Here is a 15,140-nt window from a genome sequence, read left to right as displayed (position 1 = left end):
TGGGAATAAAGTATGCAAGAAAGGCAGACACCTGAGAAGCAAAGGAAAGGAAGTTATCTGCCTAAGACACGAAGACTGCCCTGCAACCATTCCTCCAGAGGCCACCACTGAAGATGAGAAGAGATGGGCCGCAAAATGGTGAGTTACAAAGTGATGACCGTCCACTAGTCATTTCCCATTTCACCAGTGATGGAGATGGAGCAGCTGCATCTGGTGAATCTGAAAAACAAGGACATGTCATTGAAAACCTTAAAGACTTGCATCATTTCTCTGACTCTCAAAGACAACAGAAGAAATCCAAAACTGCGAAAAATCCAAAACTGTTAAAATGCATGTACAGTATATACATGTATCTCAAAGAAAATACAGTAGATCTAAAAGATATCAGCTCTACAATAAAACATAGGTAATCAAAGATTACATAACTCAATTCAATGAATGTTTGTGTAAGGTAAAGTCCCACACTAAACAAATAACCTAGTAGTGTGCATCCCTAGATGCAACATTTATGCAATTTTGTTCTGATAGGGCTTTACAGTTACTTGGGAATGGACTAATCTAAGAACTTTTAACTTGCCAATTATCCAGAAATCCAGCATCTGAAGCAAGTTTGAGAATGTTCATCCCTTGATGCATCATCCTTGCAAGTTCGGTTCAGAAAGGCCTTATAGATTCTTGGTAATGGACCTGAACCAAAAACTTTAACCTGGTCACTCATCTGGAATATGTAGATCAAATCAAGCATCTGAAGCAAGTCCAGTAGTGTGCATCCTTAGATGTATCATCCATGCAAGTCGGGTCAAGGTAAAGCAAATAGTTACTTTAGAATGATCCTGCTCCAAAAACATTAACCTGGTCACCCATCTGGAAAACGTAGGTCAGATCCAGTATCCAAAGCTAGCCTGGTAGTGTGCATCCTTAGATGTATCATCCATGCAAGTCTGGTCAACATGGGTCTATAGTTACTTTAGAATGAACCTGTTCTATAAACTTTAACCTGGTCACTCATCTGGAAAATGTAGGTCAGATCCAGCATCTAAAGAAGGGTGGTAGTTAGCATCCTTAGATGTATCATCCATGCAAGTTTGGTCACGATAGGGCTTATAGTTACTTGGAAATGAGACCTGCCCCAAAAACTTTAACCTGCTCCAAAATCTTCAACCTGCTTTAAAAACATTAACCTGGTCATCTTTTAGCTGAAATTGCAGCATCTGAAACCTTGACTGGTACAAAGAAACACACATAAACATCTTCCATGCAACTCTGATTTATGTAAGGCATAGAAGTGCTGAAAAAGAAAACTGCTGCAAAAACTATAACCTGGGACGCCGGAGATATCACATAAGCTCCCCCCAACTTCTTTGAGGTGAGCTAAAAATCTAAAGACACTTACAGTAAATCAGTAACAGATTCAAAATTAAAAAGGAAGTTTAAGTGTAAAAAGGGGGGGGGGAGGGGAGTGGGGGGCATTGATGCTGTGTATTTAATTCAAATGTATGAATTTTGTAATTAATAAATAATTTGTAAATTTATAGACTATATAATAATTGTTGATATGTTTTATTATGCACAGATTCTATTCAACTGTGTAAATGGGGAAAATGTGGAAATGTAAATGATGTATAATTGTATGAGTAAAATTTGACATTTTCTTATATGAGGGAGTCCATGCATGTAACAAGAGGCCCAAGGGCCTTAATGGTCACCTGAGTATAATACAACAATTTAGAGGATCCATATAGTATAAAATGAACTGAAAGGTGAAGCTTTGTTGCCCAAAAGCAAGAAAAGTAGGGTGATCAGGATCAACAAAATAATTAGTCTAGTGTTCATTAACAGTATATAAATTAGGTTCTAATCTGTTCCCCATTTATCACTCTCACCAGACAGTATATAAACAAACTTATAATCAGTGCTTCTGTACTCTTTTAATTCCTTGTTGAAATCTCTTACATTGGCCTCTCTTGGTCTTTGATGAACATTTAATAAGACAAGTTATTTTTGTCTCATTTTTATTTATCTGTTACTTACAAGTCTACCTTATCATTAAAACTATGAAAGTACTTTTTGTATTTTACAATAAAAATTCTTGCATAATTCTCCTATTCTATTAACTTTTCAAGTACATTCTTTACAGTGATTAATTAACACAAGTAAATGGCAAAGGGGAATAACTCCTCTCAATAGAATAAAAATTAATAGAGCCCTGGCCTGGACCAGAACACTTGATCAAATGGTTCCGATGTTCAAAAATCTGGTAAAAATACCCTTCCTTATTAAAACTTTTACTCTTTTTGCCTCTGATATGCCCAGGTGCAGAGAAGATTTTTAAAGCATTAATGCATTTTCACTATATAATAAATAGAGCCCCGCCCTAATATCAGAACCTCTGATCCACGGGTCATGAAATTCACAATTTTGGAAGAGGCATCCTTGCTTATCATAACCATGTATTTGTTTAAATAATACCCAGGAGAAGAGAAGAAGATTTTCAAAGAAATAATGCACTTTCATTATATGATCTATATAGCCCTAGCACCAGAACCCCTGACCCTGGGGCTATGAATTTCACAATTTCGGTAGAGTCACCCTTGCTTATCATAGCTATGTATTTAATTTGTTTAAATAATACCCAGGAGTAGAGAAGAAGATTTTCAAAGAAATAATGCACTTTCATTATATGATCTATATAGCCCCACCCTAGCACCAGAACCCCTGACCCTGGGGCCATGAATTTCAAAATTTTGGTAGAGTCACTCTTGCTTATAATAACTATGTATTCATTTTGTTTCAATAATACCCAGGAGTAGAGAAGAAGATTTTCAAAGAAATAATGCACTTTCATTATATGATCTATATAGCACCACCCTAGCACCAGAACCCCTGACCCTGGGGCCATGAATTTCACAATTTCGGTAGAGTCACCCTTGCTTATCATAACTATGTATTCAATTTGTTTCAATAATACCCAGGAGGAGAGAAGAAGATTTTCAAAGAAATAATGCACTTTCACTAGATGATCTATATAGCCCTGCCCTAGCACCAGAACCCCTGACCCTGGGGCCATGAATTTCACAATTTTGGTAGAGGGCTCAATGCTTATTACAATGTTGCCAACAGTTTGACTGCTTGATGTCCAGGAGTAAAGAAGAAGATTTTTAAAGATTGCATTAATTTTGATGGTTTTGGCCCCACCCCTCAGGCCCCAGGGGGGCAGGGGCCACGAATTTCACAATTTTTGTTCCCCTTCACCCATAGATGCTATATGCCAAAATTGGTTGAAATTGGTTTGCTGGTTCCAGAGAAGAAGCTGAAAATGTTCAAAAGTTTACGACCGACGAACGACGGAAGACGCACGACGATGGACGAAAAGAGATAGCAATAGGTCACCTGAGTGACTCAGGTGACCTAAAAATGTTTTAATTTTATCTTATTAAAATTATTTTAATTAATTATCTTGTTTTTCTTACCTATCTGATGATCACAACAAAGGTTACAGAGGTGATTGGTAGAAATAGGGGTGTCAAAACTCTCTGTTGATGACCAGACAGCATACTGCATTGTATATCCGCCATTACTGATCTTAAACATGGGAGACAACTCCTGAAATCAGAGAAATTGTAGTCAAAATGAGAGTTACCTGTTACTCTTTAGGTCCGACACAATGAAACAATTTCACTACATGTTACTATATAGCTTCAATTAAATTAATTAATTACAGACCCTGAAACGTGCTACTACCCCCAAAAAGCGTGTGACTTTCGTGCGCTTTTTGTTTCGTGCAAACCGTGTAGCGTTTCGTTTAAACCGTGCAGCGTTTCGTGTAAGCTCCAAAGCGTTTCGTGCAAACCGTGTAGCGAGCGTGCGAGAAGCGTGTGAGAAACGTGCGACTTTCGTGTAAGAACCGTGTAAGAAACGTGCGATTTTCGTGCAAGAATTGTGTGAGAAACGTGTAGGATTCATTCGGAAGTCCTCTTATTTTGAATATGACTATTGTTGGATCAACATGTCATTCTGTGTTGTTTATAGCTAATATTATTCGGATATATCATACCGGTGGTATTTTAAGGTAAAAAAAAAAAAAAAAAAAAAACGGAAACAACAAAATAAAATTATTCGGTAATGTATTACATATTTGTTTGATTTTCTTTCTTTATTTATTTATATAAAGATGGACAGAAAATGTGTTAAAAGTAATTAATTATATGCACATCAATTTAAAGGTAATTGATTCAATACATTTTTTAAAGGGAGCAATACTTAATATATTTTTTTAAAAGAAAATTCATTAGGAATCCGGTCTTTTCCTTTTCATTCAGTTATTTGAATACCTTCTCCATTGTTCTGTACCTGGGATATAGAGATTACAAGAACATATCGGTGATTCATACAAAATAATAGATACATGTAGATACATGTATGGCAGGCATGAAAAATAAAATGCAAAATTTAGTGCGTTGCTATAAATGTGAAGTATAAGATTTCTAGGCCGGGGAGCACAGTTAATTGATTTTCTTTATGAACGAACATATTTTTCTTATATTTCTGTACAAGATTGTGATACAAATAATTTTGAAATTGATGAGTCATTTATTGTCTTTTTATGCATAAAATCGGTTTAATAAAAGTCTTGTAAATGAATTATAATTCACATACATCAGCAAATACAAGGTTAAATATTTCAAGGGGGGGGGGGGGGGGGGGGTGATCAAATGAAAGCAAAAACTGAGTTTTTGTTGTAAACAAGTGTTTTATTGATATTTTTCTTTTGTAAGAAAATTATTGCTTTTTTCGATGGGGTGCGCCCAATTCACCCTTAAAAAAATATATTGGATTCTTCTTCACACTTTCAACACTCTACTTACGACTGCGATCAAGGTCATTTACGACAGCGATCACGGACTCCGCGTGCCAGGATTGAAAACTTGTTCTGCTATTATCTCTTGTCAATCATAGCTAAGATGACACCCGACAATAACGATCGATTAATTAAACGGTAATACCCGTTGATTTTATTTCTTAAATTTATCCGATTGTCTGTAAACAGTGAATTAATTTGCCAGTGAATTCGTGAATAAAATAATATAAAGAAATAAATCCTATATATTAATTGTTTTTATTAGTCATGCAGTTCTAGGACATAGGACATGTATACATATATATTGAATGTATTGTTAAGAGCCGCGACTATTGATTACATAATTATTGATTTTTTTTTCTAGACGGGGTTTGAAATCAAGGATTTTAAAAGGCGGTTGGACATTGTATATTGATATTTAATAAACACAATACCGGAAGAGAGAACGAAAGATTTACAATACATATCCCCCGGCTTCTCTACCATATAAGATTTTAATGATAAATTAAAGTTTACCTCTGTAATGAAAATATATATTTACCATTCTGAATAAAGTGCATATTAATGAATTACATGTATCGGGTCCCGCTGAAGACATGAATATCTTTTTTTTTCTTAGAACGGGCACTTGTTTCTATAATAATTTTTTTCCCGATTGTTTACTTACTAAACCAAGTGCCCGTTATATTTAGCCATGTACAGATTTGAAGATACAACAGTAAGATCTCGGTAATCTAACCCCCCCTTCCTTTCCTGCACAATGTTCCTGTTTGAAGCAGTTTACACATTACATTTGAAAATTTTAAACAGAGCCTAATTTAATCAAATGAAATTATTTTCTTTACTAAATCAAAAAAAAAAAAATGTATAAATGAATCAATAATAAAAAAGGAAAAGAAAATCAATCCGTTAACAGAAATCATACGCAATTTAATCAATATTTTTTTTTTCAAATATAACTGTGAAACTGAGTTTATTTGTCAGTAATAAAGTCAGTAATGGAACGTCTTTTTAGTATCAAACTATAATTGTAAAAACATTAAATGCTGTAAAAAATGATGAATTACAAATATAATTTTTTTTTTCAGTGCATAATTTAGAGTCTAGTGAAAAAAAGTTTGACGATGATGAGCATTTCATCGGGCGGGTCACATATTCATTGACAACTATTAATTAATTACAACTGAACATTGAGTATTTTATCTGTTAATATAGTTCTGGTGTAGCGAGTTTTAATCATAACTTAATCTGAATGATTGTAATTCTTAACTACTCGTTTATTAATCCGTAATAACTGAAATAAAGTCCAAGAGATTCCGAATAGAAAATCCATATCGAGGCCAAAGCGTGCGAGAATCATGTACAAAGCGTGTGAGAAACGTGTAGAAAGCGTTTCGTGCAGGCTTTCGTGTAAACCGTGCAGCCTTTCGTGCAAACCGTGTAGCGAGCGTGTACCGTTCGTGCAGCGTGCGTGTGGGGTAGTAGCACGTTTCAGGGTCTGTAACTAAGACTCTAAGCAGATAATCAATGAAAGAGAAAATAAAGATTAATGCTTAAACAAACAAGAGGCCCAAGGGCCTTAACGGTCACCTGAGTACAATACAACAATTCAGAGGATCCATAAACTGATAAATGAAGCTCTGTTGCCCAAAAGCAAGAATGTAGTATGATTTGCATCAACAAAATAATTGGTCTAGTATCTATCTGTCCCCCATTTATCACTATTACCATGCAGAATATTAACAAACTGTCTATTTTTTAACCCCATATTATTACTTCTCACATTGGCCTCTCTTGGCCTTTGAAGAACAATTAAAAAGGATAAGTTATTTTTGTCTCAATTTTATTCATCTATTATTTCCAAGTCTACCTGGGGCCATGAATTTCACAATTTTGGAAGAGGCATTCTTCCTTATAACCATGCACTTCCTTTGTTTGAAAAATACCCAGGAGCAGAGAAGAAAATTTTGAAAAAATTTATGCATTTTCCCTATATAATCAATAGAGCCCCACCCTTACACTAGAACCCCTGAACCAGGGGCCATGAAATTCACAATTTTGGAAAAGGCAACCATGCTTGTCATAACTATGCACTAAGTTAGTTTATTTAAAATCCAAGAGCAGAGAAGATTTTCAAAGAACTAATGCAATTTTACTATATAATCAATAGAGCCCCGCCCTAACACCAGAACCCCTAACCCTGGGGCCATGAAATTCATAATTTCTAAAAAGGCAGCCATGTTCACCATAACTATGTTCTTAAATACTTTATTTAATACCCAGGAGCAGAGAAGAAGATTTTCAAAGAATTAATGCATTTTCACTATACAATCAATAGAGCCCCGCCCTAACACCAGAACCTCTGACCCTTGGAACATGAAATTCACAATTTTGGAAGTGACACTCTTGCTCATCATAACCATATACTTATTTAGTTTATTTTATATCCAGGAGCAGAGAAGAAGATTTTCAAAGAATTAAAGCATTTTCACTATATAATCAATAGAGCCCCAACCTAACACCAGAACCCCTGACCCTTGGGCCATGAAATTCACAATTTTGGAAGAGGCACTCTTGCTCATCATAACTATGTACTTAGTTGGTTTATTTAATATCCAGGAGCAGAGGAGAAGATTTTCAAAGAAATAATGCACTTTCACTAGATGATCTATAAAGCCCCACCCTAGCACCAAAATCCCTGACCCTGGGGCTATGAATTTCACAATTTTGGTAGAGGGCTCAATGCTTATTACAATCATGCTAACAGTTTGACTGCTTGATGTCCAGGAATAAAGAAGAAGATTTTTAAAGATTGCATTAATTTTGGTGGTTTTAGCCCCACCCCTTAGGCCCCAGGGGGCAGGGACCATGAAATTCAAAATTTTTGTTCCCCTTCACCCATAGAATGCTATATGCCAAATTTGGTTGAAATTGGTAGAGCGGTTTCAGAGAAGAAGCTAAAAATGTTCAAATGTTAACACACATCGCACGACGACAGACAAAAACGGATAGCTATAGGTCACCTGAGTGACTCAGGTGACTTAAAAATTGAGACCAGAAAAAATACACCCTGACAGTAATTAACAGTAAACATATCTACCCTGAAATACGCGTGGGCTTCACATGTTAACAAACATACTACACACCATCCAGGATGTTGCACCATGCACACCTAAAAAAAAGTTCTCTTTAATTAAGTGGGACAATTCTGCTAAAGATATGATATTCTTAGCTCATGAGTCCAAAATTAATACTGTAGGCCTAAAATAAGATGCCAAAAATGAAAAAATAAAAATAAATTGTCTCTTGTTATATATACAACTATAACTGACTAAGTTCATTTTGATTGGCTGTTTCCTTTGAACATACTCACGTCTTGTAATGAAATCTGTATTCATTTCTGAAAATATAAGTGCATAACATCAAAATCACTTTTCCTAAAGTTCTCCTCAGCAGAATATTATCTATGAGTGAAGGCAATGTCTATCATAAATTGAATGTTCTAGTAGTGTGCACATCTACATGCCTTACCATACAAGTTTGGTCTAGTTAGGAATTATAGTTTCTTGGGAATGTCCAAAAAATTTGATCAGTTATAATCATCCTGAAAATAAATGTCTTATCATCCAGTTAAGTCAGAAGCATCATCCATGCAACTTTTTGTACAGGTAGAGCTTATAGTTACTTGAAACTTTGGTACTTTGTAAAAGTTTTATGGGCAAGTTCATTCCCAAGTAACTATAAGCTCTACGCTTTAAGTTACTTGGGAATGAACTTGCCCATAAAACTTTTACTGGGATGTCAACACACTTACAAAGCAAAAGCTCATCTCGACTTTGTTGAGGTGAGCAAAAATATTCAGTTTATTGCCTTTTGAACATTTGTTGTCACATTGTAGAATTGGTAGTGTTTTCTTTAAATATGACTAATTATTTATGCTGAGGAGTGTCCCAGAAATGTAAAACAATGTATTCTCTGGGGGAAAAAGTGATTCTATCACACCATCCAAGTTTGTTGGTATGCCAGTCTAACCTACCAAATGAACCACTTGTAGAAATCTTTATGGATGAGGAATTAGTGTCTTACAGTCATCCTGCCTCCCAATGATGGCATCATCAGAATCTGTCTCCATTCACTGTAATTATGACAAACTATTGCATAATTTTAAGTTGAAAGGAAAGCAAACGATATTTATATGAAATAACAAGTTGTGTTTGTGAAACATTGTTGTCCCCTATGGCAGTTCAAGACAAAGGTTTGGATTTTTCAAATTTAGGTCGAGGTCTACAAGGTTAAAGTGAAGAGTTCAAAAAGTGTTTGTATTCAAAGAAAGGTCTTGTCACAACAAACACCATCTTCTCTAGTCAAAGGTTTCTGATCTGCTACTCTCCTCACAAACCCTTGGCATATGGTGCTGTCAAAAGATGGGAAGTACAGTCTAAGCAAAAAGTCTGAATCAGATCTGTTCATCAATTTTTAAAATCTCTTATACAGATAAAATGCAGGAATGTTTTTGAACTCAGTCAAATTAGTTTATCAGCTAAAAGACATGTTCAGGACATACATGTATATCAAAACATACAAACAAAGTGATTACAGTCTTTTGTCCCTTTTAAGTCTATTTGGTTTAAGGGGAGGGGATGGGTGAGTACTGAATAGCATCTTTTGATTTTATCAAATGAAAACTATGTTAACCTACCTTTTCTCATCTTTGCTCCAGCCTTTTCTTTCTACTTGTTTTACCTGGAAAAATGCACAAAATTTTCATTTTAGGTGTTGTACTACATTTTAACATCTTAGAATTTTATGAAATGGGATTTTTTTTCACAGTTTCATCAAAAGAGCAGATCTGAAAAAAAAATAATGACCTTCTTAAGAGATATATGAACATGTATATGCCTATTATGAAAGCATTTCCATATTCTAAGAAAATAAACCCCCAGATACATGTACTTGTTTTTAACGAAAAAATACTGTATAAGTGGAAATCTTAGCGAGATGCCAATTTAGCAATTTACCCCCAAATTTTTAGCAAGAAGTAATTTAAGTGATTTTGTAATATCAAGAGAGAAAGCTATAACAGCCAAAATAGAATAAATGTTAGCAATATTCAATTTTAGCAATCTCAGTTCCCTCGCTAAAAATGCCAAAATGGAATCCTCCCTAAAAATTCTGCTTCTATGGTAATTTGAATTCTCAGAAATTATACTCATTTACAGAATTGCAAATGATTTCTTGCAATGACAAAGAATTTAAAATAAGTATAGACGATTATAAAATACAATAAAAATCTTTGAGTATATCTGGTGCAGTTTTTTGGGGTTATCAAACACATTTTTAAAATTGTTCTTTCATTTGCAAAAATTCCAGTGAAGTAAAATATGAAACTAGGAACATTACTTCATCAAGCAAACAATAATAAAAACAAAGGGGGAGTTTTGATAAGGCGGTTTTTCGGCCCCTCACGAAATTTTCTGAAATTTTTGATATTTTGTAGTAAAACTCTTTATCGTCCAAAAAATATGAAAATAATTTGACGCATTTTCCGGTCACGTGATAATTGAAAATTTAAGTATACCCCCTTTCGTATATTTTTGGAGTAGACATTTTTATAGGGGGAAAGTGGATTTTTAAATCGTCAAAATAATAAATGAAATAGGGTAAATATGAATAAAGACATAAATTAACCAATTTCAACAATTTTTTTTATGGAAAATGGTATTTACCTTACGCGAATGTTTTTTTTAAGGTGTGATATTTTTCTGGTGTGTTAAATGTTACTTTTCTTTAAAAGAGGATGAATTGATCTTATAAAACGTAAACATATATAGAAAGTTTTAACATCATAATTAATTGACAGTTTATATGTAAACTTTACAATCAATATTTAACATTTTCCCATACAAAAAATGCAAATGAAAAGATATATGGACATGAGATAGGTAAACGTAAAAACATCATATACAGGGATATGCAATACATTTTCATCAATGAGATTATACAACTACATATTTTATAAAAATATACCTTAATATCATAAAATTGAAATTAAATAAAATGTTTTGAAGTAAAAAGATTAAAAAATAAATGCAACTTTATATACATACATGAATAAGAAGTTTATTTAAAAGAATCATATTGCTACGTAAGCTGGTACATTGTAGGTGCAAGGTAAGAAAAATATTTTATCTGGCAGCCACCACATAATTATTTGGTGGCCACTAGAAAAATATATCTGCCAAATAGTTTTCCTGCGGCCAAAATATAAATAACTGGCAGCAACCAGAAACTTATTTGGCGGCCGCCACATAAATAACTAGAAGCAGGCAAGTAAGTTTCTTGCGGTGTAGACATGTAATCTTGCTAATAAGGCATGAAACTCCCAGATTTGACTACAAACAGAAGTTGTAGATGTCGTTAAAGGCAGAGATTTTAAGCACCGCCTTTAAAAATACCTGGTCTGTGTACCTCTGTCAATCAAGTGCATTAAGGTACATCATTGGGTGCTACAACTTGATTGGCAAACCACTAAATTTTTTCTGGCAGCCGCCAGATATTTCAATGGCAGGCCAGATAATATATTTTTTTTTACCTAGCACCTACTGGCTTCAGTATATTGCAATGTATTTGATAATATGAATAATATTAATTACAGTCAAAAATATTTTATCATTATACGTAATATGTGAATAGCCAAATGATGGAAAAATCTATAATACATTGAGTGTTTCCTTTTCATTATGAAACTTAGAAGTATTTGCCTGCATTATGTTTTCAGCATAACTGAGAGAATCCCAGCCAGGACTAATTTCCTATCGCTTCCCCGCTCTCCATAGATACTTAAGTTGCTTCACCAACTCTAGTCACTCCTCATTTACAGAGTTTTAGAATTCATTATAAATGATTTGCTAGACCAAAGCGCAGTTCAAAATACACGTGTAAATGCCAAAGATATGTGTTTAATCCTTAATCAGGCAGACATATGCGCCTAGACATCCAGACTTAAAACAATCCACGTTCCCTATATGTCAATCACACGGAAATATATGGGCACTTCTCTAGCATGTTGGAGCGTGAATTTCTATACAAGAAAGTCAGAAATATTTATATTTTTGACTTTCTTGTAACTATGCATGATAAATAACGTTAAGGAATGGACTTGCTCTAAAACTTTTTTGTTCAGTCAGTCAGAAAATGTAAGAAAGTTCCAGCATCTGAACCATGTCTGGTAGTGTGCAATCCTAGATGCATCATCAGTGCAAGTTTGGTTACGATAGGGCTTATAGTCACATAAGAATGAGACACACTTCAAAATCTTTAACCTGCTCACTCATTAAGGAGATGTAGGTCATATCCAGCATCTAAAGCAATCTAATAGTGTGCATCCGTAGATGCATCATGAAGCAAGTCTGATCAACAAGTGCTTACAGCTGCTCTGCTCCAAAAACTTAAACCTGCTTTTAAAACATTTACCTGGACATTCTTTGGCTAAAATCCAGCATTTGAAACCTTACTGGTGACAAGGAAACATGCTTGATCAGGTGACTGTGATTAATATAGGGCATAGATATACTTGAAAAAAAATCTGCTTCAAAAACTTTTACCTGGAACACCAATGCTGACGGTATTACAAAAGCTCCCCCAACTTTGAGGAGGTGAGCTAAAAATGTGACGTTAACGTTATATGTTGGCGACAAAAATAGTATCAAAATGAAGACAGGATACGATAATGTGTTCTACTGTTAATACATGTATAATCGAGAATCTTCTTTAATTCAACAAAATATGCTACTTTTGGCTTAGTATTTTAACACAGAGTCAGATCAAGAAACCAGGAGTTTCTACTTTTAGATATGCATGTTATGCAATTTTCAATTTTTGGATATGAAGTGCACATGCGACACTCATCATATTTCAAGAAATTAGTGTGCAGAGTATATCTAATTACTGAACAAATTTAGGTGAGTGTCCCTCATACACTTCATATTCTAAACATCGATTTATAAATGCCACCCTCTTATATTTTCCCATAAGCCTAATGTTAACGAATCTGAGTGTACATCTAAGTATGTATCAGCTACGGTGTTAATTCTTCTCATATTAACTTTTAAAATATAAATAACAAAAGTTAACATATTTATCTTGAATTCTAAACTAGTTTTGAAAAAATAAATTGAAATTTATTTTTAAGAAAAAGTGGGCCGCTGAGCGGCCTTATCGAAACTCCCCCTTTAACATCAAAATTTCAAACTCAGAATGTCTGGATCTAAACTGACTTGTTTTGTTCCAGCTTGACTGGGTTAGGTTTTAACTAGAGTGGGTTTGATTCTAAACTGACTTATTCATGTTCCTGTCTAACTGGATTAGATTTCTACCTGACTGGGTTAGGCTCTAAACTGACAGTTTTATGATTCTGCCTGACTGGGTTAGGTTCTGAACTGACTTGTTCATGTTTCTGCCTGACTAGGTTACATTTTTTCCTGACTGGGATAGGTTCTAAACCGACTGTTTTATGTTTATATCCGACTGGGTAGGTTCTAAACTGACAGTTTCGTGATTCTGCCTGACTGGGTTAGGTTCTAAACTGACTTGTTTATGTTCCTGCCTGACTGGGTTAATTTCTTAACTGACTTGTTCATATTACTGCCTGACTGGGTTATGTTTCTACCTGACTGGGTTAAGTTCTGAACCGACTGTTTTATGTTTCTGACTCGGTTATGTTTCTACCTGACAGGGTTGGGTTTTAAGCTGACTGTTTTCTGATTCTGACTGAATGGGTCAGGTTCTAAACTGACTTGTTCATGTTCTTGCCTGATTGGGTTAGGTTTCCACCTGGCTGGGTTAAGTTTCTGCCTTACTGGGTTAGGTTCTAAACTGATAGTTTTATGATTCTGCCTGAGTGGATTAAGTTTCTACCTGACTTGTTTGGGTTATAAACTGGCCATTTTATGATTCTGCCTGACTGGGTTAGGTTTTAAACTGACTTGTTCATGTTCCTGCCTGACTGGGTTAGGTTTCTACCTGACTGGGTAAGGTTTTAAGCTTACTGTTTTACAACTCTCTGTGACTGGGTTAGGTTCTTAACTGACTGTTTTATGATTCAGCCTGACTGGCTTGGTTTCTTAACTGAATTGTTCATGTCCCTGCCTGACCGGCTTAAGTTTTAAACTGATTTGTTCATATTACTGCCTGACTGGGTTATGTTTCCGGGTTAGGTTCTGAGCTGAATATTTTATATTCCTGCCTGACTGGGTTAGGTTTCTACCTGACTGGGTTAGGTTTTGAACTAACTTGTTCATGTTCCTGCCTGACAGGGTTAGGTCTCTACCTGACTAGGTTAGGTTCCTGTCTGACTGACTGTCTGATTGGATTAGGTTTCTTCCTGACTGGGTTAGATTTTAAGCTTACTGTTTTACAATTCTACCTGACTTTGTTACGTTCTTAACTGACTTATGTTCCTGCCTATCTGGGTAAGGTTCTAAACTGACTGTTTTATGATTTAATCTGACTGGCTTAGGTTCTTAACCGACTTGTTCATATTCCTGCCCGACTGGGTTAAGTTCTAAACTGACTTGTTCATATTACTGCCCGACTGGGTTATCTTTCTACCTGACTGGTTAAGTTCTGAACTGACTGTTTTATGTTTCTGACTGGGTTATGTTTCTGTCTGACTGGGTTGGGTTCTAAACTGACTTGTTCATCTTCCTGCCGGACTGGGATAGGTTTCTACCTGACAGGGTTAGGTTCTACACTGACTGTTTTATGATTCTGCCTGACTGGATAAGGTTTTAAACTGACAGTTTTATGATCCTGCCGCACTGAGTAAGGTTCTGAACTGACTGTTTCATGACTCTGCTTGACTGCATTAGGTTCTTATCTGACTTTTTCATGTTTCTGCCTGACTGGGTTAGGTTTTTTCCTGACTAGGATAGGTTATGTTTTATGTTTTTACCTGACTTGGTTACGTTCTAAAATGACTGTTTCATGATTCTGCCTGACTGGGTTAGGTTCTGAACCGACTTGTTCATGTTCCTGCCTGACTGGGTTAGGTTTCTACTTGAATGGGTTAGGTTTTAAAGTGACTGCTTCATGATTTTGCCTGACTGGGTTGGGTTCTAAACTGACTTGTTCATCTTCCTGCTTGAATTGGTTATGTTTCTACCTGACAGGGTTAGGGTCTAAACTGACTGTTTTATGACTCTGCCTGACTGGGTTTGGTTCTAAACTGACTGTTTTATGATCCTGTCGCAATGAATAAGGTTCTGAACCGACTGTTTCATGA

General features: G+C 35.2%; 2 protein-coding genes across 2 annotated transcripts in view; one reads left to right on the top strand and one right to left on the bottom strand.

Annotated features, from left to right (window-relative positions):
* Positions 1–15,140, top strand: part of LOC133176968 (heme-binding protein 2-like) — a 64,377-nt gene that overhangs the window by 31,680 nt on the left and 17,557 nt on the right. The window lies entirely within an intron of this gene.
* Positions 62–8,441, bottom strand: LOC133177051 (uncharacterized). Its single transcript, XM_061312142.1, has 5 exons — positions 8,390–8,441; positions 8,232–8,258; positions 7,959–8,030; positions 3,471–3,603; positions 62–219 (listed from the first exon to the last, which is right to left on the bottom strand). Exons 3-5 carry the CDS (start codon positions 8,022–8,024, stop codon positions 62–64), a joined length of 357 nt encoding a protein of 118 aa, XP_061168126.1. The 5' UTR covers positions 8,025–8,030; positions 8,232–8,258; positions 8,390–8,441.

Source organism: Saccostrea echinata, unplaced genomic scaffold (genome assembly GCF_033153115.1).
Source record: "Saccostrea echinata isolate AGI-Se365-2 ecotype Australia unplaced genomic scaffold, CSIRO_AGI_Sech_v1 ptg000086l, whole genome shotgun sequence".
In the NCBI taxonomy this organism is placed as follows: Eukaryota; Metazoa; Mollusca; class Bivalvia; order Ostreida; family Ostreidae; genus Saccostrea; species Saccostrea echinata.
This window is presented reverse-complemented; position numbering and strand designations above follow the sequence as displayed.